Source organism: Carassius auratus, chromosome 6, assembly GCF_003368295.1.
Source record: "Carassius auratus strain Wakin chromosome 6, ASM336829v1, whole genome shotgun sequence".
Taxonomy (NCBI): Eukaryota; Metazoa; Chordata; class Actinopteri; order Cypriniformes; family Cyprinidae; genus Carassius; species Carassius auratus.
This window is the reverse complement of record NC_039248.1, coordinates 17,856,686-17,884,641: the sequence shown is the minus strand read 5'-3', so window position 1 is coordinate 17,884,641 and position 27,956 is coordinate 17,856,686. Positions and strand designations below refer to the sequence as shown.

At 37.4% G+C, this 27,956-nt stretch overlaps 1 protein-coding gene across 1 annotated transcript; it reads right to left on the bottom strand.

Moving 5' to 3' along the window:
• Positions 1–17: 17 nt before the first annotated feature.
• LOC113099004 (unconventional myosin-VIIa-like) lies at positions 18–27,956 on the bottom strand. Its single transcript, XM_026264062.1, has 48 exons — positions 27,815–27,956; positions 27,570–27,611; positions 26,831–26,932; positions 26,600–26,746; positions 26,077–26,261; positions 23,996–24,117; positions 23,752–23,894; positions 23,528–23,641; positions 23,036–23,189; positions 22,864–22,940; positions 22,665–22,784; positions 22,444–22,586; positions 18,373–18,583; positions 18,092–18,227; positions 17,829–17,992; positions 17,580–17,720; positions 17,347–17,505; positions 16,872–16,961; positions 16,705–16,799; positions 16,536–16,620; positions 16,235–16,453; positions 15,920–16,129; positions 15,616–15,825; positions 15,342–15,509; positions 14,867–15,160; positions 12,146–12,303; positions 11,932–12,058; positions 11,687–11,806; positions 11,115–11,288; positions 10,803–11,030; positions 9,777–9,944; positions 9,556–9,673; positions 8,663–8,789; positions 8,355–8,509; positions 8,070–8,251; positions 7,807–7,925; positions 7,023–7,177; positions 6,616–6,769; positions 5,194–5,349; positions 4,228–4,333; positions 3,872–3,985; positions 3,559–3,646; positions 1,723–1,832; positions 1,430–1,615; positions 1,233–1,349; positions 1,065–1,148; positions 806–925; positions 18–434 (listed from the first exon to the last, which is right to left on the bottom strand). The coding sequence occupies exons 2-48, from the start codon at positions 27,585–27,587 to the stop codon at positions 345–347; spliced, it is 6,663 nt and encodes a 2,220-aa protein (XP_026119847.1). The 5' UTR covers positions 27,588–27,611; positions 27,815–27,956; the 3' UTR covers positions 18–344.

The window sequence follows — 27,956 nt, the reverse complement described above, 5'->3', positions numbered from 1 at the left end:
ATCACAATGTACAATGCTGCGAGTTACACCTCATTTATTTGCACAAATAATATGATCCACTGACTGTAATGATTCATTTATATCATTAAATATTAGTCAACCACTAAACTGACTGAAATTACAGTCTTCACATTCTGGCAACATACTGAGGAAAAACAGCTTTCAAACAGTTGGCATCACACATTTTGCAGTATATATAGCATATCACATTGAACAATAAATCCACTCCATTATTTAGTTGGATAACTTCATGTTATTTTAATCATTTCTCATTGGTTGTGGTTTTATATGTGAATGTGTCTTTAAAAGAAAGGCACAATAAAGTGGTTGCTGGTTAGTTATTTTTAGGCAAAGTGTTGATTCCGTCTTTGTCCTTTCTTCTCAGTAAGATGCATGTTGACGTAGGAAGTCAGCAGGTCGTCAATTTTATAGCCCTTATGAACACAGGAAAAATTTATATTATTTTAAGATCATATTATATATGAAATATATAACATTATACAATAATTAACACAAACTACTGGTACTGTATATTGTTACAATTAAATAAAATTTCTATTTTAATATATTTTATTATAAATGTCATCTGTTCTTGTGAAGGCAAAGCTGAATTATCAGGCTCCATGACTCCAGTCTTCAGTGTCACATGATGCTTCAGAAATCATTGTAATGTGCCAATTCAATATTGTAAACAGGTTTTGCTGCCAAATCAAATTTTGTAGTGTAGTGTATCATGGTTTCCACAAAAATTGCATGGAGCAAAATCATTGATAATAATAAGAAACGTCACATCGGAGTCACTTACCAGGGAGGTTTCACACAGGATCTTGTTCCCTCTGACAAGGTTTCCTACAGTCATGTGGAAGTATGTGCTTCCACTGCACCAGTTTGCAATTTTGTTATATGGATGCACTGCCAGAATGTCCTTCAAACAGTGTAACAGAGTTACGGTACAGTACATGATTTTTACATTCAAGCTAACAGGAACACTCATCTGAGGTGTTATACAAATGTTGCATAGGGAAACACATGATAAGCAGTTATGATATATCAATGAATGATACCTTTGTTTTGGGGTGAATGACAGTAACGCCCTGTTTGCTAATGGCAATCCTCACAATGTCAGGGAAATTGGGCTCTGATGTTTGCTGTAATATCAAGAGGAATATCAATATATTTTTTAAGGTAAAATTAGCAAATATATTATTGTGCTGCAGACTCGAATTGCTTACTTTCACGTCAAAAAAGGCACAGCCAAATGTAGGCCATTTGTAGACGATCTTTAAAAAGCCAATCATTGCCTGTTCCACAGTCGTGCCAGTTTGCTTGTTGTACTCGGCAAAAATGTGCTGTTGAAAAATGGTTATGAATAAGAAACACTTCAGAAGCATTATATTACTTGCACAGAACGCAGTGCACTGGAACTGACCTTTTTCCATTCATCGGCAGACATGGCTTTAAGCTGGTCATTAGGCACCAGGTCTTTCAGCATCCTAGGAATCATGGGAAACTGAGTTTTATCATTGTCCACTTTCACCCTGAAGAGTAGAGCGCCCAGCATCACCATTTCTTCTTTGGTACAACGATGATAACCTCTCAAGTACTTTGGCAACTCCTAGATAGTATGAGAAATATGGAAAAATATTTTCTTCAGTGCTTTCAGGAAAGCTATATGGAAAATCTTCCAAACCTTTTTAATAATGTGGCACAGATTGCCAGTACCTGTGGATAATGGAAGATGAGATCTGCCTCCACATCTCTACCAGGGATAATGCTGAACCACAGTTTCCTCATAAAGAAGACCGTGTAGGACACATTCACTGGACCACCCGCTGTTTAAAACAGTAAAAGCAACAGGATTTGTTTTGAATTTGACTTAATTACAGTATGTAAAAATGGTGACAGACTCAAACTTGTTCCTTTTAGGATACGTTTGCACGAAAACAATGTACTAAAAGCTACAGACAACAATGTTGTCCAAACAATCCCAGCTCACACAGAGCAACACAAATTTTTACAAATGCTGTATGATGCATGCCAGGCCAGTAGTGGGCGATGTAACTTTGTAAAGAAACACCACAAGCCTGCACACATACATATAGACTAAACATGTCACCATTTTCACAAATTCATTTTTTTTTGTTTAAGTTTACACAGAGACTATAACAGGAACCCCCAAAACATCACTGTTGTGTACATGAACAGGGAAAACGCAAACAAATGTTTGAAACTGAAAATGGTGTAATGTAAACAACCCTTCAATCAGTGATCTAAAGCTTAAAGAGCCACACAGATGGGAAATCAAAAATTACCTGTATTACAGTGTATGATGTAGCTGTCCATCAGTGTAAACAATGTGCAAAGTAATTAAACCAAACAGTACACGATTTATAAAGTTATTGGCTTCTAAATAAGGAGTCGACTCTGAATCACTGAAACGAGTCGTTATAGATTTCAAATCTTTTGCCCATCTCTATGTACGTCACTAGAACACTTTGCATAATAATCTCCGCCTACCGTCTTGGGAGAAACAAAACTCTGACCTGCCCCACCCTCCACACAGACGCTCTGGTTGGTGTGATAGCATCATGTCGAGGAGACAGTGTGTTTTTAATTGTAAAGGCAAGTTTGTTTTATTTTCACTGCCAAAGAATGAAGATCAGAAGAACCAATGGCTAAAATTCATTTTAACCACAATACCAGAGCAGTACAACAAATCCCTTTTGTTGTGTTCACAACATTTCACTGATGACTGCTTTTCTAATCTCGGTGAGTTCAAGGCGGGATTTTCAAAGCGTTTGGCCGTGAAAGAGGGTTCATTTTTCCAACTTTATTTAGACCAACAAGCATCTCCGAATCACAACGCGAAGTATGATTATGAAGTTATGTGTTTGTTTTCTCCTGAGCGTCTTATCAGTATGTGTGCTAGCTGCAGCCTTTGTATGCACTGCTGATCTTTATTTACAAACACGTCATTAAAATGAAGTGTAACAAGTGCTGCTAACAGATATTCTGTGAAAGTAATCCATATGAAAACAACGCGATGTCCGTTTTTCACGTCTGCCTTCATTATATCTAATGTGACCACGCCCCCGTGCTGAACGCGCTATTCAGATTCAAACTGAAGCGCGCGGCTTGAATACACCCACACAGAAGAAAAAGCAGCGAGACTGTTCAAGCTTTTTATTTTACTGTTTGCTTCGCGATGAGAGGAATAAGACATAATTCACCCCAAAAAGATGCTAAAGCATTGTTTACCGTGAGATTGTGTGCCGAACAACCAATCAAAACTATGTTAGTTGACCAATCAGAACACAGTATGCTACCGAAAGGTGGGGCTTAAGGAAACTGAATCTTTTGAACAGCTTTGTGTGAACCGTTTGGGGATCTCTGAGAATTGAGGTCATTTTAAAATGATATTTTGACAAAATGACAATGTTTTTTAACCTTGGATGGATTTAAACCTATTGTACAGGACTTATAAACAGTGATAGGAAGCTTAGAATGTTCATCTTACTGGCTCTTTAATAACACCTAATAAAGTTATCAAAATCTTACCCTGATTCACCCTCTTTGCTCTCCTGGACCAGTCAGTAATCTGTCTCAGGCTGTCAAAGAAGTAGTCAGTTTCATTCAGACTCAGAACCTGACAGAAACAAAATCCTAGATTAATGCAAAGACAAAGGTTATGTAAAAATAATCACTAAAAAATGAAAAGACATGAGTTGTAACCGCTGTAGACATTGAGGAGGCAATTTCCCTCCAAATAATCAGACTAAGATATAATACAATAAGTCACTTCTTAATCTATTGGTTTAAGATCCTGAAAGAGTGGCTGTTAAATATAAATCACGGTAACCCGGGTACAAACCTTATCAGGAGTTTTCACAAAGAGGCTGAAACCTTCAGCTGAGGACAACATGACTTTATTAGCAATGGTCCGGACCAGGTCTTTTATCTTGGTGTTGGATGTCACCTCAAAATTCTGTCCAGGAGGGCGAGAAAATTTTTTTTTTCAGGCTCACTAGATTCACATTCCAAGAATAAAATACATGACTTGAATTGGCAACAAATTAACTGTAGATTTTATGTTTATTCAACTGCTATTATTTTTAACATTTTGAACATTATAAAAAGTTATTGAGGTGCAAAATATGATGCTGCACCAGTAACTGACAGGGAAAAGAAAAAAAAATGGTTGATCCATGTACTGCGTGGTTGCATTACCTCTTGAGTGTCATTGGGGAATTGAATTTTGTGGAAGATCTGAGTGCTGTTCTGCTGAATCGCATCAACCTCTACCTGGTGAGGTGGAAGCTTTCTGGGCTCCATTCTAGCACAAAAACAATGACAAATGTCATCTTACACACAGTAAACATGCTATCACACCAAATCAGCAATGCAGTTCTCATCATCTGTGACCCAGCTTGTGGACTCATTTCAACTATAGTGCTACAGTACTGTTTCCCAAATGTGGAAGTCTTTGACCAGTTGCAGTAGCAGATGAAGCCGCTGTAAATTCTGTACTATCCCATCACTCAGTGCTGGCACTTTCCTGGCATTTGCACCAGTCTGGTCCAGTCCAGATTTTAGACTGAAGACTGAATTACAAGTACCAAGAAACAATCATTTTTGATTCAATTATATTAAATATCAAAGAAACTGTGTTAAATGGCTATCATATGCAAAGTTGTTTTAGAGCATGTAAATAAGCCAAGCTTGTTTTAACATGTTAAACTGTTATCGTCTGCTAACAGGGTGTTTATCTAGTCATGTTTTACAGTGTATCAGTCCAGGAATATAACACACATGCTGTTTGAGATAGGTTATCACGTAAGACAGCCAAATCCAAAGAGTAAAAAAAATACAAACTTTATTCTATATATAAATAAATATAAATATATGTATATATATGTATATATTTGTAATGATAAAAGCGTCTGCTAAATGAATAAATGTAAATGCATGTATTCTCAGAAGCTTTTATACAATGACTTAAACATTAGCTTTTAGTGATTCTATAACATACATGATAGTAAAGCTTAGCAATGTATGATCAATTCAGAAAGTCTGTTCATTAGTAGCATTTCTTCCTGTTGTTATACCCATAAAGCAATGTGACTTCATTAGTAATGATAAAAGTAAGGTGAAAGAAAATACGCTTCAACATATGTTGTGAAATACTGGACACACCTCCGAGCCCCTTGCAGTCTCTGGAGGCAGTCTGTGGCCAATGGCTCTCGTTTGCGTGTCTCAATGAAACGCTGAGCATGTTTCAGCAGAGAGTTACTGGGAGGGAAGAGACCACAGCACAGCCATAGCAGCTGCCAGCCCTGCTCCACGCTGTATCTGATTGAGAAAGAACATTTATACATGTTGACTTATTATAATTACATAACAGTTATTTATTTATTAGAAACTAATGTTATTATAAACATAGCATGTTAAATGGCATATACGCCAAAAACTATCTAATGTCTAAATGAGAATGATCTGCTGCTTGTTGACTCCTCTCTACAGAGGAATCGCTGAATTATTTGCCTTATTAATTCTATGTAGTCTCTTCTCAGTTTTATATGGTTTCTAACATGAAAATTTACAATGTTGTTTTTTTTTTTTTTTTCTGAAATGCCCATTGCTTATCTGATTTCATGATGATAAAACATATTGCCACGTGAAACTCTGTAAAGTATTACTGTTTGGTCCTGTGCTGAAAAGGAAATTTAAAGACTGAATGCCTTGAAACTAACTGTATACCAGTGATCTAAAGCTTCTAGACCTATAAGCTGGTTTAATAAGAATAAAAAAATAATAATAAAGCTTATAAAAATAAAAAAAGAACAATGATGGATAAAAAGGTTCAAGGTTGCATAGTTTCCCCTCACTGTTATTAAGGGCAAGCTGACTTTGGTGCAACTACAATATATTACAAAATAAAAGTTTTTGTTTACATAATATGTGTGTGTACTGTGTATATGTATTATGAATATATAAATAAACACACATGCCTGTATATATTAAAGAAAATAATGTTAAGTTTTTATATATATAGTAAACAAAAACATTTTTTTTTTTTATATGATTAATCACAGTTAATCATTAGATATTACTCTTATTTATTGCTTGCATGTGCATTACGATTCAAAAGTCTGGGGTCAGATTACATTTTTTTATAATTCATACTTCTATTCCACAAAAATGCATTAAATTAATCAATAGTGACTGTAAAGAATGTATAATGTTAATAAAATATGAATAAAACATATCTTGCATAGTATATAATGTTAGTTATAAGAGATTAGTATTTCAAATAACGCTGTTTTTTTTAACTTCCTATTCATCGAAGAATCCTGAAAAATGCATCTATATAAAAAATATGTTTTTTAAAAACCAAATCAGCATATTATAATGATTCTGAAGAATCACGTGATACTGAAGACTGGAGTGACATTAATATATTTTTCCAACTGGATTCCTGTTTAATAAATGCAGCCTTGGTGAGCATAAGAGTCTTCTTTCAAAAACATTAACTATTTTACATTTTGTATTTTGTAGTAGTGTACAGGCATTGAATAGGCAACGCAGTACTGACTTTGAGCATGTAATGCTCTTTACCGGTTGTTATTGCTGGTCATTTGTTTCATGATCTGACAGTAGATCTCATCTCTGAGCTCTTCATTTTCTGTAGGTGGGCCAAAGATCTGGTCTGTGAGTTCGAGGGGGCTCTGGACCTGTCTAGTGGGGTAGTCACCCATGTACTTCAGAATAGGTGCACACCATTTAGTCAAGGAATCAGCACTTTTCTGGGTTGTATCCTACCTGGATAACCAGGTTAGCTGCTTACTTATGGATCAGTGCTTATGTAACCCAACAGCTGCCATGTTCTACAGCTTTATGCATTACTACATTTAGATATGAATTGGGTAAACAAAAGGGCTCAACTGCTTCTGTGGCAATAAGCAATGTTCAAAGATATGAGTGCAATAAATGATAAAATCTTAAATATGTATGGCAAAGGATATCAGTGAAGGCATTGCAGGCTAGTGGGCTGAAATCTGGATTGCCCACCAGTCTCTTCAGCAGGGGCTGTCTGATGGGTTCTCTGGAGTTGGCCCACAGCTTCTCAGGTGCTGCATTCTTAGAGATCACCTGTCTGTTCACATCTTTGATGGGCTGCCTGTGACAATGACAAAAACAACGGGTCATTCATGTTTGCTTCTGAAATGCTTAAAGGGGTCATCAGATGCTACATTGCAGTTGGATGTAATAGCAGTCGTCATTTACTCCTGACATCTGAGCTGCTGAAGACACAGCCGTTGGATTATGTTTGTTTTTGAAGGGAATGTGCCCCCGATCTACCTAAATGTGTCTATGTTCACACAAATAATTTGTGATCAAGCTTTACCAACAGAAACAGTGAGTATAAAGTTTTTTAACGAATCTTTGCAAATCGCCTTTCTTAATAATGTGCTAATTAGCGAGTTTCACAATAAATGTGGCTACAGTAAACAGTCCCTCGGAGAGCGCCTCAGAAGGGTGGGGTGGGGTCAGCAGAGCTCATTAACATTTAAAGGAAAATGCTACAAAAAGGCTTGCTCTGAAAAGAGCTGTTTTTGACAGGGTAAAAAGGGTGTTGTTCTACACTACCATTGAGAAATTTTAACCAAACTATGTTAAAGACTTTTCATTAAGAGCCTGAAGAATCATATCAACTTGTGAAAAATGGGCATCCGATGACCCCTTTAAGAATTTTAGTATGTTTTAAATAGGAGCAATAATAATGTGGTCAAACAGTTGCTGCAATACCTGAAATATTCAACCGAGAAATCTTTTAGAGTTGAAGGAGCCACTCTTTCAGTGATGGTTCCTTTTACAGTGTTGTCTATGATGGTCTTTCTTTGATCTGGGGACAAGCTGATCAGGCTCTAAAAAAAAAAAGAGCAAAAAGTCAGAATGCATTAGCTATCAACACAACTATGACAAACGTTCCATAATATATAGACCTTTACAGATCTAAGGAACTCCATAGTAAAGCACAAATAAAAAAAAAAAACTTTTCAAGTTCTCACCAGGACTTCATTTGTTGGCTTTGTAAGAGTTGGAAGAATCAAGACAGCATCTGCAGGGACTGCGCCTATTTCTCCTGTCCGCTCATTCTTACCCTTCAACCAGCCGCGGGCAACAGGAAACTCATCATCCTTAATGAGGTAGATGAGCTCTGCCTTCTTGAAGCTTAGAAATGTTTTATCATCTTGAAAGACATCCAAACCATTTTTCATTAGACAAAAACGAATCAAATCATAGACCATGAACCATCGAATTTAAAAGGCATAAAGCGTATTTCCTCTTCTGACCTTGTCTGTTAACCTCCTGTAGGGTCACAGCATATTGTGAACGTTGTGTCAGGCCTGCCAGGAACATGGCTACCAGATCTGAGATGTCAGTGGCCGTGATTGCATTCAGTGTGAAGTCTCCTTTCAGAGTCAGCAAACAAACACATTTCCTTTCTCTGGAGGAGACGATGCAGGGAGAATTTAGGGAATTTACATATTTTTGATAGGGTATCAATGATATTTATTTAATTCAAACATGTTATTTTTTAATCATGTGACTGTCAAGACAACATACAAGGCCGACAAACATTAAATGGTGTCCAACTCACCTGATAGCGTTGACCCCGGTGAGCTCTGGGTAAGACAGCGCCAGGAGAGTCTTTTCTCGTTCATCTAGGAATGTTATTCCCTTTGAATTAATGGCAAAGATAAACTTGCTCTTTGGTAGAGGAGGACCTGAATATTGAAATGACAAACGTAATCTTGTTTATATTATTTTTTAAAAGTTTTTGCTCATATTCTCCTGCATTAGATGTGGAAATGATGCAATTTGCAATGTACATTACTGTTCAGAAAATTTGGAGTTCTCTTTTCCTCATCAAGCCTGCATCTGATATTTGATTTGACAGTAACATTGTGAAATACTATTACAATTTAAAGGGATAGTTAACCCAAAAATCCCACACAGGTAGTAAGGACATCGTTAAAATAGTCCATGTGACATCAGTGGTTCAACCGTAATTTTCTAAAGCTACAAGAATACATTTTGTGTATGTGAATGCTCTTACATGTTTGGAACAACATGAGGGTGAGTAATTAATGACAATTTTCATTTTGTTTTTTACTTTGTCTTTAAAATAACTTTGATATTTTAATTTATTGTAAAATGTAATTTATTCCGGTCATGGCAAAGCTACTTCTCAGCAGCCATTATTCCAGTCTTCAGTGTCACATGATACTTCAGTAATTTTTCTAATATGAAACATTGTATTATTATAAATGCTGAAAACAAATACGCTACTTTGTGGAAACCATTTTTTCAGGATTCTTTGATGAATAGAAAGTTCAAATAAAAATTTATTTAGAGATCTTTTATAAAAACATTTTGTAACATTATAATTGTCTCATGTAATTTTTTACTAGTATTAGTTTATTTTAAAAATCTAACTGAACTGAAATTTTTAACAGCAGTGTAATACTCCTCTTAGCATATAGTACATACCAGATAACTTGGCAACTTCAAAAAACTTGGAGAAGAACATTGGCCACTTTTGACGAGCATAGTCAACCACATCTGCTTTGACTTTATCAGACTTGGTCTGAGTGTTTATTAGTGGGCCCTAACAAAAAGAAACAAATGCTTGTAAAATGCTTTGACTTTCAAACAGGTGGAAAGCTTTATTACATTTATTTTACCATGAGCAATAATAGAAACATCTGTACCTGCGCATGTGCTGTATTGACCATCTGGGTCCACTTTTCTTCTGACTTGGCCTCCAGAAGTTTGGAGTTAATGCACTCTTTAACTACAGTCCTAGTATTCTCCATACTCATGTCTGATCCAAACTGCACATAGAAGTGCTTTGCTACAAGCGCAACAGTGTCTTCCTCCTGATATAAACACAAAGGTGAAATTACATCAAATAAATGTCACGATGTGGTCCCCTACTGTGTGGCAATTCTACAATGGCAATGGTAACTGGAAACTCCCTTACGAAAGGAAAATATATTTACCAATATAGTTCTTAAAATATATTGTGATATATTGTAATATATTATGTTCCCTTTTTATTTCTAATATTTTATATATTTGAATACATTTAATAATAAATTGATGACACATATATTATATAATATATTGCAAAATATACAAATGATTGCCGCTTTCAATATATTGCAATATATTGGAAAAAATAAATATATATAAGAATATATGCCTAATATATTACATGATATTTTCCAATATACTGCAATAAATTTTTGTTTCATATGGGCTATTAAATTGGCTTGATGCTAAATTCACACTGCTAGAAAGTCCATGATGACTGCCGTTTTAATAAGCACAACATGAAAATTCACTGAATGCATGAAGTACAAATAAATAAATTAAAGGCACAGTCCAACCAAAATGAAAATTCTGTCAACATTTACTATCCCTCAAGTCATTCCAAACCTGTATGACTTTGTTTCTTCTGTGGAACACAAAATAAGGTATTTTGAAGAATATTGGTAACCAAACAGTTTCAGGTCCTATTGACTTCCATAGTGTTTTTCTCTTGAGTCAATAAATCAATAGAAGTCAATGGGACCCGAAATCGTATGGTTGACAACAATCTTCAAAATACCTTCTTTTGTGTTCTACAGAAGAAAGAAAGTCATACAAGTTTTGAATGACATGATGAGGGGGAGTAAATGATGACAGAATATACAATTTGGGTCAACTGATACTAAAAATGATCTGAAGCACACCTTCTCACACTGGTATTCTCCAGATTTCAGGCCTCTGATGACCTGTCTGTAGATAATGTCTGTGCTGACGTTATCCTCGCTGCAGTCATGCCAAGGTGTGAAGATCTCTTTACGGAAGAAGAGACGCCAAGGGGCATGTTGCTCCTGCCCACCCTTCCTCTTCACTTCCTGCTCACACTGAGAGATGGCATCCATCACATGCTCACTGCCACTACCTAGGGACCACACCTAAAAAGAGGGAGCACAATACCTTAAATTCTAATAATACAGAAAATCTGATTCAAACTCAATTTCAGTGCAAAGGCTTCATACCTTGTCATATAAAGCTACGTAAAGTGAGAAGCCAAATGTGTCCTGAAGTTTGACTTTCTGTGAAAGCATCTGGCAGACCTCTTTAGATGTGGATGCAGAATCTACAGGCAAACTGATAGTCCTGCCATCCATCATAGTTACTGATATGGCAATGGGTTTCTTGGACTTGGTGGCCTGTGATTAAACAGTGATGGCATGAATTAAAGCTTCAAATCTATGTCAGGTGTTTGTTACTTGACCATAGGAGAATTAAGACCTAAAGGGTTTCACATGTAAAGCAATTTACAGCAACAATGCAACAGAAGTCATTACTTTCAACGAGCTGCCCATCATTATGACAATATTCAGAAGCGTTTCATTTGATCTAAATGAGCAGCAGCATTGGAGACACTGGAACACACATGGTCCATCTCCTGAATGCTTTATTTACAAATCATTTACCTTTCTTTTTAAACAGGAAGAAAACTGATTCCTTGTCCAAACTGATATCTCATTTTTAGCAGCAACGATTTTGAAAAGCTATGGCAAGTTGTTCAGTCCAAAAACACTGTATTGGGCATAAATGACTTTACCTGGAGCTCCAGCCAGCTGGGAGGCTCTCCACGCACTCCATTGGCAACAGTGCGCCTCAGCCGGTCGGCGCAGTAAGGCGCGTATCCCACAGGACCAAAACGAAGAAAACTTTGGAGGTACTGTGAGGAGATGAGAAACATTCAGGACAACGCAATGTGGAGACAACTGCAAATGCATGACCCCATAAAGAAATAGTGAAATCATGCATCAAAGAGTTTAATAAGGAAGACAGTCTTTTATTTACCTTGATGAAGCGCTCGGTAGGAGGAAAAATTCCCAAACAGATGCACAGGAGGATCCAGCCACGGAAGTAGCTACCACGGTTTGAGTTCTCTTGGAGCTGCTTACAGATCTGGCAGTAGATTTCATCCCTAACAATGAAAGATATTAAAGACTTAGAAACAGAAACATCTGACCACTAAGCAATAGATGACTTATGGTTTTAAATAATTCACAACCTGAGGTCACGTCTGACAATGGCATATCCAACAATGATATGCAACTTTTCAAGAGATGTCATTGGCCGGTCCAGGGTGAGTCTGTCTGCATTCATTTCATCTTCTTCGCTAATAGTTTGCACAGTGGGTTGTTTGGAAACTTCAGTCCCATCCTTTGCCTATACATGAAGAGTTAATGGTATTATAAAGATTATAAATAATTCATCTGTTTGTTGCATTTAAGATATGTTGTAATAATAAGGGATGCAAACTCATCATGGGTGAAAAAAGTGACGAAGACATGCAATCCCCAAAATTATTATTATTATTTTTTTAGTACTGTACTGTAGTTGTATATAGCAAGTACAATTAAATAATAATGCATTAAATATTTTGAAGTATTTTTAGATTTGAGATTTTTTAAACATTGCCTTTAGGACACATCAAAAAGAGTGTTTTACTGTAGAAGCTGCTAAATAAATTCAGCCAACACAGACTTGTTGCTCTTGTAGTTTTGTTACTCTGAATTTACTCTGCATCACTTAATGCACAGGTCTATTTTTGACATCAGTCTGTCAGATATATCATTCTGCCCAGAGCATTTATCACTGTCCATCATAGCAATGACTGACGGAACAATTTAGTGGATTCACTCGTTAATTTTTTACACTCATGTTTGTCACTCTTGAAACAGTATACATGGACATTCAGTCAAACAATTCTTAGACAAACAAAACATTTCTTCAAATTTCAATGGATTATGTAAAGATTCTAGAGAAATGCTTACCCAAGCAAAAGCTCCTGATAAATCAATTACTAACTACACAATCTATTATTTACATCGTGCGCATGCCTTTTTTCCCTCTCTGATTATATTAGGTAGATCTGAAAGAGTGTAGAACTCTGTAAACTTATGAAAACAAAAATTAGTTCAGAGGGTATTCTTCTGATTAACCTATAGAAAACACCTCTGACTGGCCATTGCTTTCAACAGAGATGCTTGTGATTGGCTGCAATACTCAAAACAGCAAAAACAAGGAAATTAACTTGTGGTTTTGTCATTCGAAACCAGAGCATGCAAACAAAAACACAAAAAAAGAGTTTAAAAGTGGTTGACTACAAGCGTGTACAGATATGAATTGGTACTAATGGTACTGTAAAAAGACCCTCCCACCACCACCACCACCACCAAAAACACTTTCTCATTGGATCTTCACAAATCTCGTAAGTGACGAGTGAGTTTTCACTGGAAGGTGAGGATTTAACATATATGAATAATACAGTAATGCATTAGCTTTGAGTAATTGTTTTAATATTGCTTTTATTTTGACCGATAATAAAAGGAATAAAGACTCATGAAAACTGTATTTCAAACGCATGTGAAAGGTTCTTAGAAATGTATTTATGTTGGTTTCATATGGTTCTGAAAAACTTCCGTACGATTTTCAAGAATAGCTTCAACAATCTCAATACTCTAAAAGGTTTTTTTTTTTTTTTTTTTTTTTTTTAATAATAACACCTAAATACATGTGACTGTACATACTTTGATAACTATTTTCAAGTTAAAACGTTTTTAAAGGGGGGGTGAAATGCTCGTTTTCACTCAATATCCTGTTAATCTTGAGTACCTATAGAGTAGTACTGCATCCTTCATAACTCCAAAAAGTCTTTATTTTTATTATTTTTATAAGAGAGAAATAGTCTGTACCGATTTTCCCTGGAAAAACAGGAGCGCCTAGAGGCGCGATGTGTGGGCGGAGCTAAAAAATCACGAGCGCGAGTAGGCTTTTAGGTTGCTGTGACACAGATCCAGAGGCTGAAATTTAACGAGAGCACCATCAGCAAATGCGTCTCTATGTGGTATGTACTGAAACCTTATATATTTGCTTAGCGGTTTTGGAAAATGACTAAGTTCCACTTTATGTCGTCTTTTTATTTTAAGCTGTACATGTGGAAAGTGCAGTTTGATGACAACATCGCATGTTGTTTATTTGATGTGCTTACGCGCCGATAGCTAAGTTAACAACACAGAGATATTTGAAGCAGTTTTACTCACCGCATGCGGTTCCAACACACGATCGTGACCCTTTTTCGTTGGGACTGAATTATCCTTAAGAAATAAACGATGTGCAATCCGAAATGCAGGGTACTAACAACAACACTTGCACAACTCCGTTAATGCTCTGTAAAAATAAACTCCATCCACTGGTCCCTTAATGCTGTTTCTCTTTTGGTAATCTGTGCAGGGTTGTCTTGCCCTTGCAACCAAAAACACACTTCTTTTGTGACTTTTCGCGACGCTCTCGCTCTGATCAGGCTGTGCTCAGCCTCTCAGTGCTCTGCTATACGGGAACGTGCGCTCTTCCGGAAGAAGTTCCTTAGGACCCATATAAGGAAATTCCGCTCCATTTAACGTCACACAGAGCCATACTCGAAAAAACTTTCCGAAACTTGTGACAAACCGGAAGAGGTTTTTTTGGAACAAAAATACTCCTTCAAACGTACAACTTAATTTTTGAAACTTTGTCCATGTTTAGCATGGGAATCCAACTCTTTAACAGTGTAAAAAACTCAATATGCATGAAATAGCATTTCACCCCCCCTTTAACAATTATCAACTGATATAAATTCCTGACTTTTTTTATGACATTTTACAACCTGAAATAATCTTGTCTTGTCTTAAACAGGTCAAATTATTTGATGTTTTATAAGAATAAATGTAAGAAATAGTATAAATCTCACCTCTTCTGCTATAGCAGATGGTTTTCTACCGGTTCTGTTGGATTGAGTCCCCTCAGGTGCTGTGGAGATCCTTTTGTTTCGGGACATTACATCAGTGAAAGTTGAAGTCTTTCGATTTTTCGGACCCTGCTCTGGTATGGCAGATAGTTTGCGGCTTGGAACACCTTCATCTTGGACAGATTTTTTGTTCCGGGCCAGTATGTCTGTAAAAGTTGAAGACTTTCTGTTGCGGGAAGCGTCTTCTGGAACTGTACTGAGTTTCCTGTTCGGAGAGTTTCTTGTATTTTTCATTCTCTGAAAAAATGAGACAACAACTCTTTCACTTTAATTTGAGTTGCTAAAAGACCTGTATTGCTGGTCTTAGCAGGTCTCTCAACATGTCCAAACTGGTTTTTAGCTGGCCAGCCAGCCAGTCTGACCCGCTGTTTTTTTGTTTTTCAGATGTAAAATATATAATATAAAGGAGCTTCCTCACCTGGTCCAAGCCCACCATATGGCTGAGGCGTCTATCCTGTCTGGAGGCCACATCCTTCTGAAGAGAGCCTTCTGCAAAGGCTAGTCCATTCCTAGAGACCCCCTGAGCTTTTGGTTCAGGAAGATCACCCATAAATCTCAAGATCATCCACCAAACCGTTAGTGAAGCCTGTGGATAAGAAGATAAATGCAGTAGTAAGCTCCTATTGTTAATCTGACATCAGAAGAACATCCTTAATCTATCAAAAGCTGGTCAAAGTCAAAGGTGGCTTTACTAGGACATCATTCTCATCCTCATGGTAGAGCAGAGGCTGACGTATTCTCTGGCGAATGTGTGTGGGTGTGGCAGCACCCTGGAAGTACATGGAAGCAAACTTGGAGAACGAGTACTCATCCAAATCATCAAAGTCTTCCTCTGGAATCTCCATCAATGGAGCATCATCCAGATCCACCTCTTCAAGCACCACTCGCTTTCCCTCAAAGTCCTAAAAACACAACGTTCCCATGCAGGTTTTGGTTTTAATTTGACTGTTATCCGAACATTAACATCATGCTTTTTTGAGAAGTTTGATCTCTCACCTCAAAGCCCACTGGTGCCTGGCCCTCCTGTCCGCCAACCATACTAGGCAGGAAGCCAAAGATATCATCCACCATTTCCTGGTCTGTGGAAGGTTCTAACTGTTTAGCCGCCTCTCTTTCTTTTTTCTGCCGCAGAATTTCATCAAGCCTCCTTTGCCTCTCTAGAGCAGCAAGTTCTTCTGCTCTACGTTCCTTAAGTGAGAGGTAAGCCTGCAAACAACAGAGACAGCAAAAGATAAAGATGATACGTAGCCTGGGATATTTAGCAAACAGTCTTCTAAACATGAAAATTCAATCCATCAGAAAACTTCCTACATCTCTCTTCATCTTCTTGACAGCTTTTCTGGCTAGAGTTCCTCTGGTGTAGGCCTGCAGGAGTATCACTGCCCCTCTCTTTCGTTTCCACTCCTTCCTCATCAGGAGGCCACGAGTCTGAGCCTGAAGCAGAATAGTTGCTTGTCGCTTCCGTTTATACTGCCAGGCCAACTGACGAGAGCGTACTTGAGCACGTAGACGTGCAAAACCCAACTGGACCTGCAGAAAGGCAAGTGACACTCTACATGCACAAGCAATGACTATCAACATATTTCAGTCTGCAGTTAAGAGGACAACATACCACTCTGTAAAGTTTTCTGACTTTGTGTCCTCGCCAGGTTTTCTGTATGCTCACAGCTGCTCTTCTCTTTCTCAGGAACACTTTCCTGCAAGAAAACAAAATGGCAACTGATGAACCAATGTGTGAACATTTTCTCTACAAACATAGGAGAATATCCTCATTCTTTTACCTGTGTTTATATCCTCTCAAGACTTTCTGAATAATAAGTGCCTTCTCATTGAGAGCGCTGTCTCGTGCCAGTTCCAAAACAGTATCATGGAAATCCTGATGCAAAAAAAGAATCACGTTAGAATGGATCAACTTCAAAAATGGTACCTGTAAAATTCACTCCAGTACCTTCAGAAACACTTTAGTCTTGCCGATCTTCCACTCCTCTTCAGTCAGAACATTCTCACAGATGCTTTCACAGCATTTCTTGGCACTCTCCTTTAATATTACAGTAAATATTAAAATTAATGGGTGCAATAATGCATTTAATTAGCATTTTTTAACTCATTTTGCATATAACAAAATACTGAAACAAAATATTTAGCCTTAATGTAGAAGAACATATATTTAATATTCTTTAATACAAATGTATTTTGTCTTATGGAAAAATACACTGGCATACATTTAAAAGTGCTTTAATAGGTTTTATTCATTTTAAGGGATGGGGATTTGGTGTTTATCAATGTTGCTGTTCTAATTCAGTGTAAAAAATAAGCAAAATGGCTAAGATCGCTTACAGAACCTTCAAAACCTGTTCCAATGTATTTTTACAGAAACCACTGTAACACTTAATTCATGTCAAACAACACAGATCACATCTCACAGTTTTGGGGTCACAAACACTGGACTTGAGCAGCACACGGTAACGCTCCAGAAACTCATCAAATGTGTGACGGATGGGATAGCCGGCCTTCCTAATGCGGATAGTCTCCATCATTCCAGAGTAACGAAGTTGACGGATACACAGCTCCCTGTCAAAGAGCTGAAACAAAGATGGAAAAGTGGATCACTGACAGAAAAGTGAGTCAATCGACAGAGAAAATGATTTGAGCTTACCATAGGCTTCTTGAAGTCATTGGGTTTAATACAGCGAATAAACAAAGGCTGGCAGGAAGTTAGAGTCTTCATTAAAGAGTCCAGCGACTGACGGAACTGCCCACATAATGTAGGCACACGTTTCTTTGTGTCTGTTGTTTGCTGAAGGAATAGAAAAATCAAAGGTAAAGCAAATGAAAATTTTGTATTGATTAGCTGAATGCCATCACATGTTTGTACACTATTTGCCTTTAGCTGGTGTTAACATACCCGAAGTGAGTTTATTGGGGTGATGATAGTATGGTTGGAACTAGTTCTTGCCTCTGTGGTTCTTAGCTCACGGTGAAATATCTGCTTTAGTAGCTTACTGGATGATGTGTGTATCAGCTGGAGGACATCATTACTCAGAGTATCTCTGTTCTTCTCAAGGAAACCTATATGCACAGTAAATTTCATAAAATTTTTTAGATATTTTTAAAGCCAAAAAACTAATGTGAAGGTGCATTGTGTGGAACTTTGAAAGCATGTGTTACCTTTGCAGTCATAGTAGACAACTCCAGCAAAATGGTGGATTCCAAACTGCGTGTCGTGATTGTTTTTTGGGGGCATGTAGATGTCACCCTTCCCATGAACCTGATTCATTTTGTTAAGCATTGTAGCATCTGTGCCCTAGAGAAAATTACAATTGTTCATAATGGTGTATAAATATTTATAGATTGTAATTAAAGATATGATGCATTCACACATTGCCTGACTATTAATTATCAAAGATTATAAGCCTATAATGTAAATAAAAGCAAATATATTTTAGAACCTTAGGAAAGAGACTCTCTTCATCAATAAGAGCGAGAACGTTGAGAGGCTTTATGGCCAGAACATCAAGGGTACGCTGGTTGTCGTTAAATTTAATGTTGTTCCAGACGATGTCTTCACGTACGTATTCCTGTTGTTCAAGCTTGAAGACATGTTTCACAAAGAACTGCTGAAGCTGCTCATTGGCAAAGTTAATGCAGAGCTGTTCAAAGCTGCAGGAATCACAGACAAGATTAAGATAGACTTTGGTAATATATTCAGAGAACAACAACTTTTATTTTGGTCTGTTCTTCACATCACTATCATATGGCCAGAGGTGGAAAGTCTAGGGGTCAGAAAGTAAAAGTCCTGATATATGTTTATTCCGCTCATGAACACAGCCAGCTGATTTTACTGATTAACGTAGTTCTACCTCTTGGATGAAAAACTGTGCTTTGGGAAAAAAAATACTAAGGATGACTTTTACTTTCCTGGACTTTCCACCTCAAATGGCAACAGAAGACTGTAAACCTAATTTTTATACATTTATGATGTGTTTTTGATTTTTGAGCTTAAAGGGTTAGTTAAATTATGTAATTAATGACTCAGCCTCATGTCGTTCCAAACCCATGAGACCGCCGTTCATCTTCGGAACACAGTTTAAGATATTTTAGATTTAGTCCGAGAGCTCTCAGTCCCTCCATTGAAACTGTGTGAACGGTATACTGTCCATGTCCAGAAAGGTAAGAAAAATATCATCAAAGTAGTCCATGTGACATCAGCAGTGTTGGGAGTAACAGCGTTTAAGTATAATGGCATTACTAACGGAGTTTAATTTTCAGTAACGGAGTTATTTTAATTAATTACTTTTCCCATCGTTGCAATGCCGTTATCTTTACTGAGAATGTAAAGTGTCTCGATACTACAGTTTGGTTGAATAAAGCGTGAGGTGTCATGCTTTGGCTAGTGGCTACACATCAGCTGCCTGACACCGTTGCAAATGCGATGATGATTGGCTGGGTGGGCGGTGCCCTGCCCACGCTGTCTCACTGCACACTCTGACAACCACTACACACAAGACGGGTCAGCGATAATTGTGTTCTCGAACTGGAAGTACCAGAAATTAAAGGTGAGTTTCTGTAACATGCACGGTATGCCCAGGAAAAAAGACTTTATCCACGTCTGCCTCAAGCAACTTATATGAACCACCTCACATCAACACATGCTAACATGTTACTGTACTGAATATTTAATGCTGTATTCAACCAGACGTAACTTGTGCGAATAACTCGCGCTATTCGCGTGTAGTTGGACGCTTGAACATTTTGAGTTAATACGCTTCATTCGCACATGAAATTAACTTCACAACAGATGCAAATTCGAGGCATGGAGGGTCTACTGCCAGTTGATTACCACCATTTTTATTCAGATAGTTTTTTAAATATTACGGTTATCGTGTCATGAAATGTAGTTTTAAAAGTATTTCAAGCGAGAATGTAGTTGTTTTAAACTCAAATATGCGGTTTATTTTCGGAGGTTGTCTATTCGCGTCTTTGCATTGACTTAACATTGAAATCACTCGCGCCATCTCCTCGCAGCAGACGCTCTATTCGCGTCTTATGTGAATGCACCATAAGAGTTGGATTGTATTCTGTTTATTGTGCAATAACTTTAGGCCTAATATACAGTTTTGACAGATTTGCACTAATGGCCAGGTTTCCCTTTGTTTCTTTTTACCCAAGTTTAAATTTGTTTGTGTTACTTTTGTACTTGAATTTTATTTTCAATATACATTTTTTATATGTTTTTATTTCTATGCATATCATATGGCAGGCTGCAATACATAAATACATTTTCTAAAAAACTTACTCAGTTGCTGAGTAACTAATTACTTATACAATGTGGTAACTGAGTTACTAACTCAATTACATTTTGGGAGAAGTAATTTGTAACTGTAACTAATTTTCAAGTAACATGACCAACACTGGACATCAGAGGGTCAGTTAGAATTTTTTGAAGCATCGAAAATACATTTTGGTCCAAAAATAGCAAAAACTACGACTTTGTTCAGCACTGTCTTCTCTTCCGGTCTGTTGTGAGATTTCAAAACACAGAAGTGTACTGATATCCAGTTCGCGAACGAATCATGCGATGTAACCGGATCTTTTTGAACCAGTTCACTGAACTGAACTGAATTGCATAAGCATTAATCCACAAATGACTTAAACTGTTAACTTTTTTAATGTGGCTGACACTCCCTCTGAGTTAAAACAAACCAAATGGTAAATGGTAAATGGACTGTATTTATATAGCGCTTTCAAAAGACCCATGGCCATCCAAAGCACTTTACAAATTGAACTCATTCATACACCGACGGCGTTTAGTCGGTATATGATACCAATATCCCGGAATAATTCATTTACTCAAACAGTACACTTTCTGAACTGCTGTGAAGAGAGAACTGAAGATGAACACAGAGCCGAACCAGATAACGAATGAAAGATTGACTCATTCTCAAGTCAAGAACCGTTTCTGTCAGACGCATCCGATTCGAGAACCGAGGAGCTGATGATACTGTGCATGCATGGTTCAGCGTGAAGCAGACTGACACAAAGGGAGTCTGAACTGAACTGGTTCCTTTGGTGATTGATTCTGAACTGATTCTGTGCTAATGTTATGAGCGCGGGTAAACCGAAGGCTTGAATCAAGGGCAATAATCGGCAATGACGTCATTACTTTGAGCTCAAAAGAACCGGAGAACTGTTTTCTTCAACCAGTTTATTGAATCGAACTGTCCGAAATAACCGGTTCGTGGAAAAGAACCGAACTTCCCATCACTACTGGTGATCCAAAAACCAATGCAACCGGATCTTGACTCGAGAACAAACTTTTGTTCGTTATCTGGCTCGGCTCGTGTTCATCTTCAGTTCTCTCTTCACATCAGTTTAGTAAGTGTACTGTTTGAGGAAATGAATTACTCCGAGATATTGGTTTGTTTTAATTCAGAGGGAGTGTCAGCCATATAAATAAAAGTTAACAGCTTAAGTTATTTGTGGATTAATGCTTATTGGAGACACGAAACATTTCAAACGATTCAGTTCGATTTTGGTGAACTGGTTTCAAGAAGATCCGGTTACATCGAGTGATTCCTTCGTATTTTCGATGGTCAAAAATTCTAAAAGACTCTGGTCATGGACAGTATTCTGTACACACAGTTTCAATGGAGGGACAGAAAGCTTTCTGACTAAATCTATAATAGGGCTGCACGATGTGTCGTTAAAGCATCGATATCGCTATGTACGAATCCACGATAGTCACATCGCGGGATGTGCGATGTAGGCTGTCGTAGTTGATCCGTTATTCATTAACTGTACGGGCCAGCTTCTCCCCGGCCCTTGACGAATGTGATTTGCGGATTAATTGCACAGCTTAACCATCATAGAGTGAAAGTTTATCATTGACAGGAGTGAAAACCACATGCAAGTTTAACAGGGCAGAGAGAGGGAGCGTGAGAGAGACAGAGAGAGCGCGTGCGAGAGAGACAGAGAGAGCGCGTGCGAGAGAGAGCACGTGAGAGAGACAGAGAGCGCGCGAGAGAGAGACAGAGAGAGAGAGCACGTGAGAGAGACAGAGAGCGCGCGAGAGAGAGCGAGCCATCTTCAAACAACACGAGCGCTGTCTTGCTCTCTCTCCCTCACGCATATTAATCAATTGACACGATGGTGTCGATATTTAAATCATTTAAAATGAGAATGTAAGTGTGCTCACCCCATTTTTGTTTGTAAGAAAAAATATCACAATATATATCGCAGAAAAATGAAATATCACAATGTCATTTTTTCCCAATATCGTGCAGCCCTAATCTAAAATATCTTCAACTGTGTTCCGAAGATGAACAGAGGTCTTACGGGTTTGCAAAAAAATGAGGGTAAGTCACCCTTTTTGGGTGAACTAAGCCTTTAATAGCCTGAGCCTCTATTCATTTTCATTTAATGGAAAAGAGCAGTTTAGATTTTAGTCTTTAAATATCCACGTTTTGTGTTCCATAGAAGTTTTGTAATGACATGAAATATGACATGCATATATGACAAACCTGTTGTTGTTGAAGTTTTCAAAGCCAAAAATGTCCAACAAACCAATCGAGAGTCGGATGTGTTTGGGGTCATCAGGAGGAGGTTTGTAAATGGCACTGTTGATTTTCTCCACAATCCACACAAACAGCCTTCCATAGATGGCCTGCACACAGAGAGAAGATGAGAACTTTATACTTGAGTATAATAGATTTTAAATTTAAACTACATTCAGTTGCACAACCTTTACAAAGGCATTTCTGCCATCCACTGCTTGTGCCGAATTCAGAGGTTTAGACACACTCTCCCTGTTAGTCATCAAAGAGCGTTGTGTCAAGCTTACATCCAGGGCATTTGGGGCCACCTGCAAAAAAAATCAGGGGCTTGAGTGTGCTGCTTGCATACAAAATTGGTTTCTAAGATAAATATAGATTTACAATTACCTCTAATAACTGTGCAGCCATTTTGAAATGTGTAGAAGAGAGAACATCACAGCTCTCAAGGTTGTTCATAATGGTTTCTTAAATATTGAAAATGGAAATAAAGCTCAAATAAGCGTTCTCTCAAAAGAACAGAAAGTTTTGCTCTAGTTTATTTCTCTTTATTACTACTCACCTTCAAAGTCTACATTCCCCAGGTGTAGGATGGCAGCAAGAAGCTTGTTAATTTCCCACGTGTCATTCTCTGTGAATGCCAAGATCTTCATTGCTGAACGGAAGCTGGCATACTCTTTTATGTCGTCCCGTCCTTCGCATGTAGTGCACTGACCCTATTAGCAAACATAATCATGAATAATTTAACAATGCTTAGAAGGATAGTTCACCCAAAAATGAAAATGAAAATTTTTATTTATTCATCATTTCATTCCATAACTGAGTTTCTTTTAAGGAACACACACACACAAAAAAAACTAAGGGTCCAAACCACACCGATTTTAAATTACAACAGCACTGAAGCAGAATTTAAAATATCTTCTTTGTGTTTTACAACTATCACTTTAATGTTAATTTATCCTACCTGTTCATTCTCACTCCAAAATAACTTTATTGTAACAAATGTAAAATACACATAGAAAAGTTGGAGCATGGAGTCTATGATGATCAGTACCATTGTGAGATAGCTGTATTCTGCAGCATTCCCCAAAGACAGGATCTTCTTTTGGTCAGGAGGCATTCCCATGAGCATGCAGTAAAAGATGTGGTAGTTTCTCTCTTGTGGGGCCTGTGCCAAAAATATGCAAATAAGCAGTTTTACATTTGTTTTGCTGTATCTTTACCTGAAAGATTTCACATTATACAGTCTAATTGTAATCAATTTTGAGGATGGTTTACCTGTCGACAAACACGTGATTTCTCGAGTAGGTATTGTTCAAAGCGGGCCCCCTCGATAGCACCATTTTTATTAAAGTGGATGTCAATATATTTTCCAAAGCGGCTGGAGTTGTCATTGCGGATGGTTTTTGCATTACCAAAAGCTACAAAATAAGACGATGTAAATAGTGACTTGTTTATCTGAAGAATTACAAAGTTGAGTGATCCAGGAGCATCTTATAAGTTTCTTTATAAACATCCATACCTTCTAAGATAGGGTTGGCTTCTAGAATCTGCTGCTCAATCCAGGAGCGCTGCCCACTCACTGCCGCAAGAAATTGCAGCATGAGTTTGGTACTCTCTGTTTTTCCTGCTCCGGACTCCCCACTGACAAACACAACACATACAGACACTCTCAGAACACATTAATGCTCATTAAGCAAATAACTAACAGAATATATGACAGATGTTGGAGTTGCCAACATACAGGTCCAGTTTGTTCTGGGTGTTTGTACAGCGGCCTATAATATATAAAACCTGCAGTTTACAGTATAATACTGCTATGAACTTAAACAGTTCACAACAAATACTCTGTTGGTTTCAAACCCTTCAAAAGGTACACTTTTTAAGAATTTTCAGGCCACTTTTCAAATATAATGAATTTGAGGACCGGAGCATTCAAAAATGCAACAAAGAGCAAAAGAAGTGTCATAAAAAGTGTTTGAAATGTTAAGAAGGAGAAATTTAGGTGTTTATTCACTGATAATGTTTGCATATAGAGATGTTTTGAAATGGCCTACAAAAGCGTTTAGTGCCATATGGACTATTTTGTAATAATTTTATCGTACTTTTTATCATTTGTGATGCTTTATACAGAATATCCTTTTACAACATTTTACTGAATGTTGTGAATTAAACCATTAACATTAATGACACAGTGAATCATCAGATCCTCCTGTCCAACCTCTCATCATTAGGCAAAACAGGGATTCCACCACACTGGTTTGAATCCTATTGCACTGGTAGGTCTTTCATGGTGGCCTGGGGTGGGGAGGTATCAAAAGCACATCAACTGGTCACTGGGGTTCCTCAGGGATCAGTTCTTGGACCTCTCCTCTTCTCCATATACACAACATCACTGGGACCCATTATACAGGCACATGGTTTCTCCTACCATTGCTATGATGATGATGATGATGATGATACACAGCTCTATCTCTCATTTCAACCAGATGATCCAACAGTAACTGCATGGATCTCAGACTGCCTACAGACAAAACAATTACCCCATCACATTCGGTCAGAAATCCTGCTGTAATCTTTGATGACCAGCTGACTTTCAAAGACAACATTGCAAAAACTGCTAGATCTTGCAGGTTTGCATTGCACAACAGCAGGCCCTTCCTAATGGAGCATGCTGCACAATGTCTTGTTCAGGCCCTAGTCATTTCTAGGCTGGACTACTGCAATGCTCTTCTGGCTGGACTTCCATCAAGCACAATCATACATTTACAAAAGATTCAGAATAAAGTGGCATGACTGGTTTTTAACGAGCCCAAAATTGCCCACATCACAGCTCTGTTTATCTTCCTGTACTAGCTGCCGGTTAAGGCTCACATCAAGTTCAAGACACTGATGTTTGCAAATAGAACAGCCTCAGACTCAACACCCGCCTACTTCCACTCACTCTTACGAGTCTACATCCCCTCCAGAAGTCTGAGATTCACTAATGAGCGATGCCTCATGGTAAAATCGCACACAATCACATTCCAGAACATTTCATTCACCATTCCTGACTGGTAAAATGATCTTCCAACCCCTATCCGGAATGCTGATTCAAGAGCTGAAAACTCTTTCATCACTATCTATTTTCTTTCATCTTTCTCTGTCTATCTTGTACTTATTTGAACAATGTTTGAAACTTGGTATGATGAGCACTTCCAGTGTCTTTTTGACTCCTTAAGATGAATTGCTTGATGTATTCCCCAATTGTAAGTTGCTTTGAATAAAAATGTCTGCCAAATGAATAAATGCAAATGTAAATGTAAATGTAAAAGAACTGTCAATTCAAAATAAGGATAAAGAAAGTCAGATAAAGAAAGTTCACACTTGAACCAAGTATGAATGACTGAAGGAGCCTAAAAATGGTTGATCAATATTTTAAGGTGTGAATTAAACCATTAACAAAAATAAATTGTTAAATTAAGACAAGGATGAAAAAAGTTAAATGGGTTTGCAATTACATTACCATTTTTGTTCACAACCAAAAGTTTAAAACTCAGAAAATCTTAACCTAACCCTAGCTACAAAATGTTGGTTTCTCCCAAGTATGAATGACTGAAAGACCTAATGATGCAGCACTGGTCTTTGCGGTTCCGTCGCATGTTGAAGAAACAGCTGTCTGCGATGGCAAAGACATGTGGGGGGAGATCACCCAACCGCCGGTCTGTGTACTGCTCCACCTGCTCTGGAGTGTAGATTGGCAGCAGCTGGTAAGGGTTCACTGCCACCAGAATTGACCCTGTGTATGTCTGTACAAAACAAACAAACAAGTTGTTTCAAGGTCTTTTAAAAAGAATATAGACTTCAGGGCAGAATGTTGGATTTAGTGTATAATGGGTACGTCAGTGTTGTAAAACAATATGATCTGCTCATCAAACTTGGAACTGGCTGTTTCTATAGATACAATCTTGTTATTAAAACAGGAAGAGCAAATAACTGTTGGTGAATGAACTGAAGTTGGTGAATTAAGTGGATAATTTAATCCCTATTTTGGTCATTTTAGGTTCACAGGTCTTGAAAACTAGTATTATAAATCATATATTTAAATGTATGCATGATTAATCTAAAGTGGCGGTTAAAAACTCACATAGATTGCTCCTTCTTTGTAGCGCACAAGAAGGTTCCGTAACAGTCCAGCCTCATTTAGGTCACCCAGCCTTATCATATCATCCACACCGTTCACTGAGGTGGGATGCATGGGCTTCAGGGAGTTGTCCTTTTTAATCTTGTGCTCCTGCAAATTATGCCATCAAAGACATCAGATACACTTCTACAGACAAAAGCAGCACTTAACTAAGACTGCCTCCATTTATATTACCTTTCCCTCATCGTCAATGAGCTGAAGATGCCCAGTGTCTGAAAGTCTGACTTCAGCTCCAATTTGGACCCCATCACTGCAGTCCACCCACACATAGTCTCCCTAAAGTGGTAGATCGATATTTTAAATTATACCGTTGACATTAATAACTGTGTATGCTTAATAAAGACAAAGGAACTGAAAATAGTATACTTTACCTTAAAACATCTTTAAGACAAAATGTTCATACTATGCTGACTTTCTGAACATAGACCATGGTAATACCATATTTTCCTAACTTGGAATACCATGTACCATGGTATGATTACAGTAATTATGCTATACCATTTTATTTATACATGCATTGAGATATTGGTACCATCAGCATTGTGTGTACCTGTACTTCGATATTCGCTCAACCCTAAACTAAAGCACAAATCATGATTAGATAAATCTATGGCATTATATTCCATACAGTCCAGGTTTACATATAATAATAATAAAAAAAAAAAATAAAAAAAAAAAATATATATATATATATATATATATATATATATATATATATATATATATATATATATATATATAAAACATCTAATCATCTCTAATCTGTAAAACTGCATGTATGTTTACTGAATACAATTTTTATTCTTCATTTGTATTTATATTAACTATAATTTAATATAAAATGAACTCAGAATAAAAAGTATCATGGTAACGCCACTGTAATTTCCGTATCCAGATACTTCACATAATTTACCTTCCTTAACACCACCATGACGGAGTCCTTTTGTCCCCCAGCCTAAATAATAGAACAAAGGCTACATTTTAGAATCAAATATCGCCAAGTAAAATGCAGTAGTGGAGATTAGGAAGAAAGACAAAATGGCGTCTAACATACACGTACACATTACCTAAAGTACAATACAATAGTTTCAGCTATTTATGTAGAACAAAATAACAAAACCAAACCATTGAAACAAAAATAAATCCAATGTGAGCTACCTTTACTGGTGGGTATTTGATGAAGTCTCCTGATCTAGCAGTATTTTTTGTTGCTCTTCAGTGAATCCAGAACAGATCCCCACAGTGTGAGTGTTCAGCCAAAAGAAATGACCTCAGGGGCCTGCTCGGGAACAACAGGTGT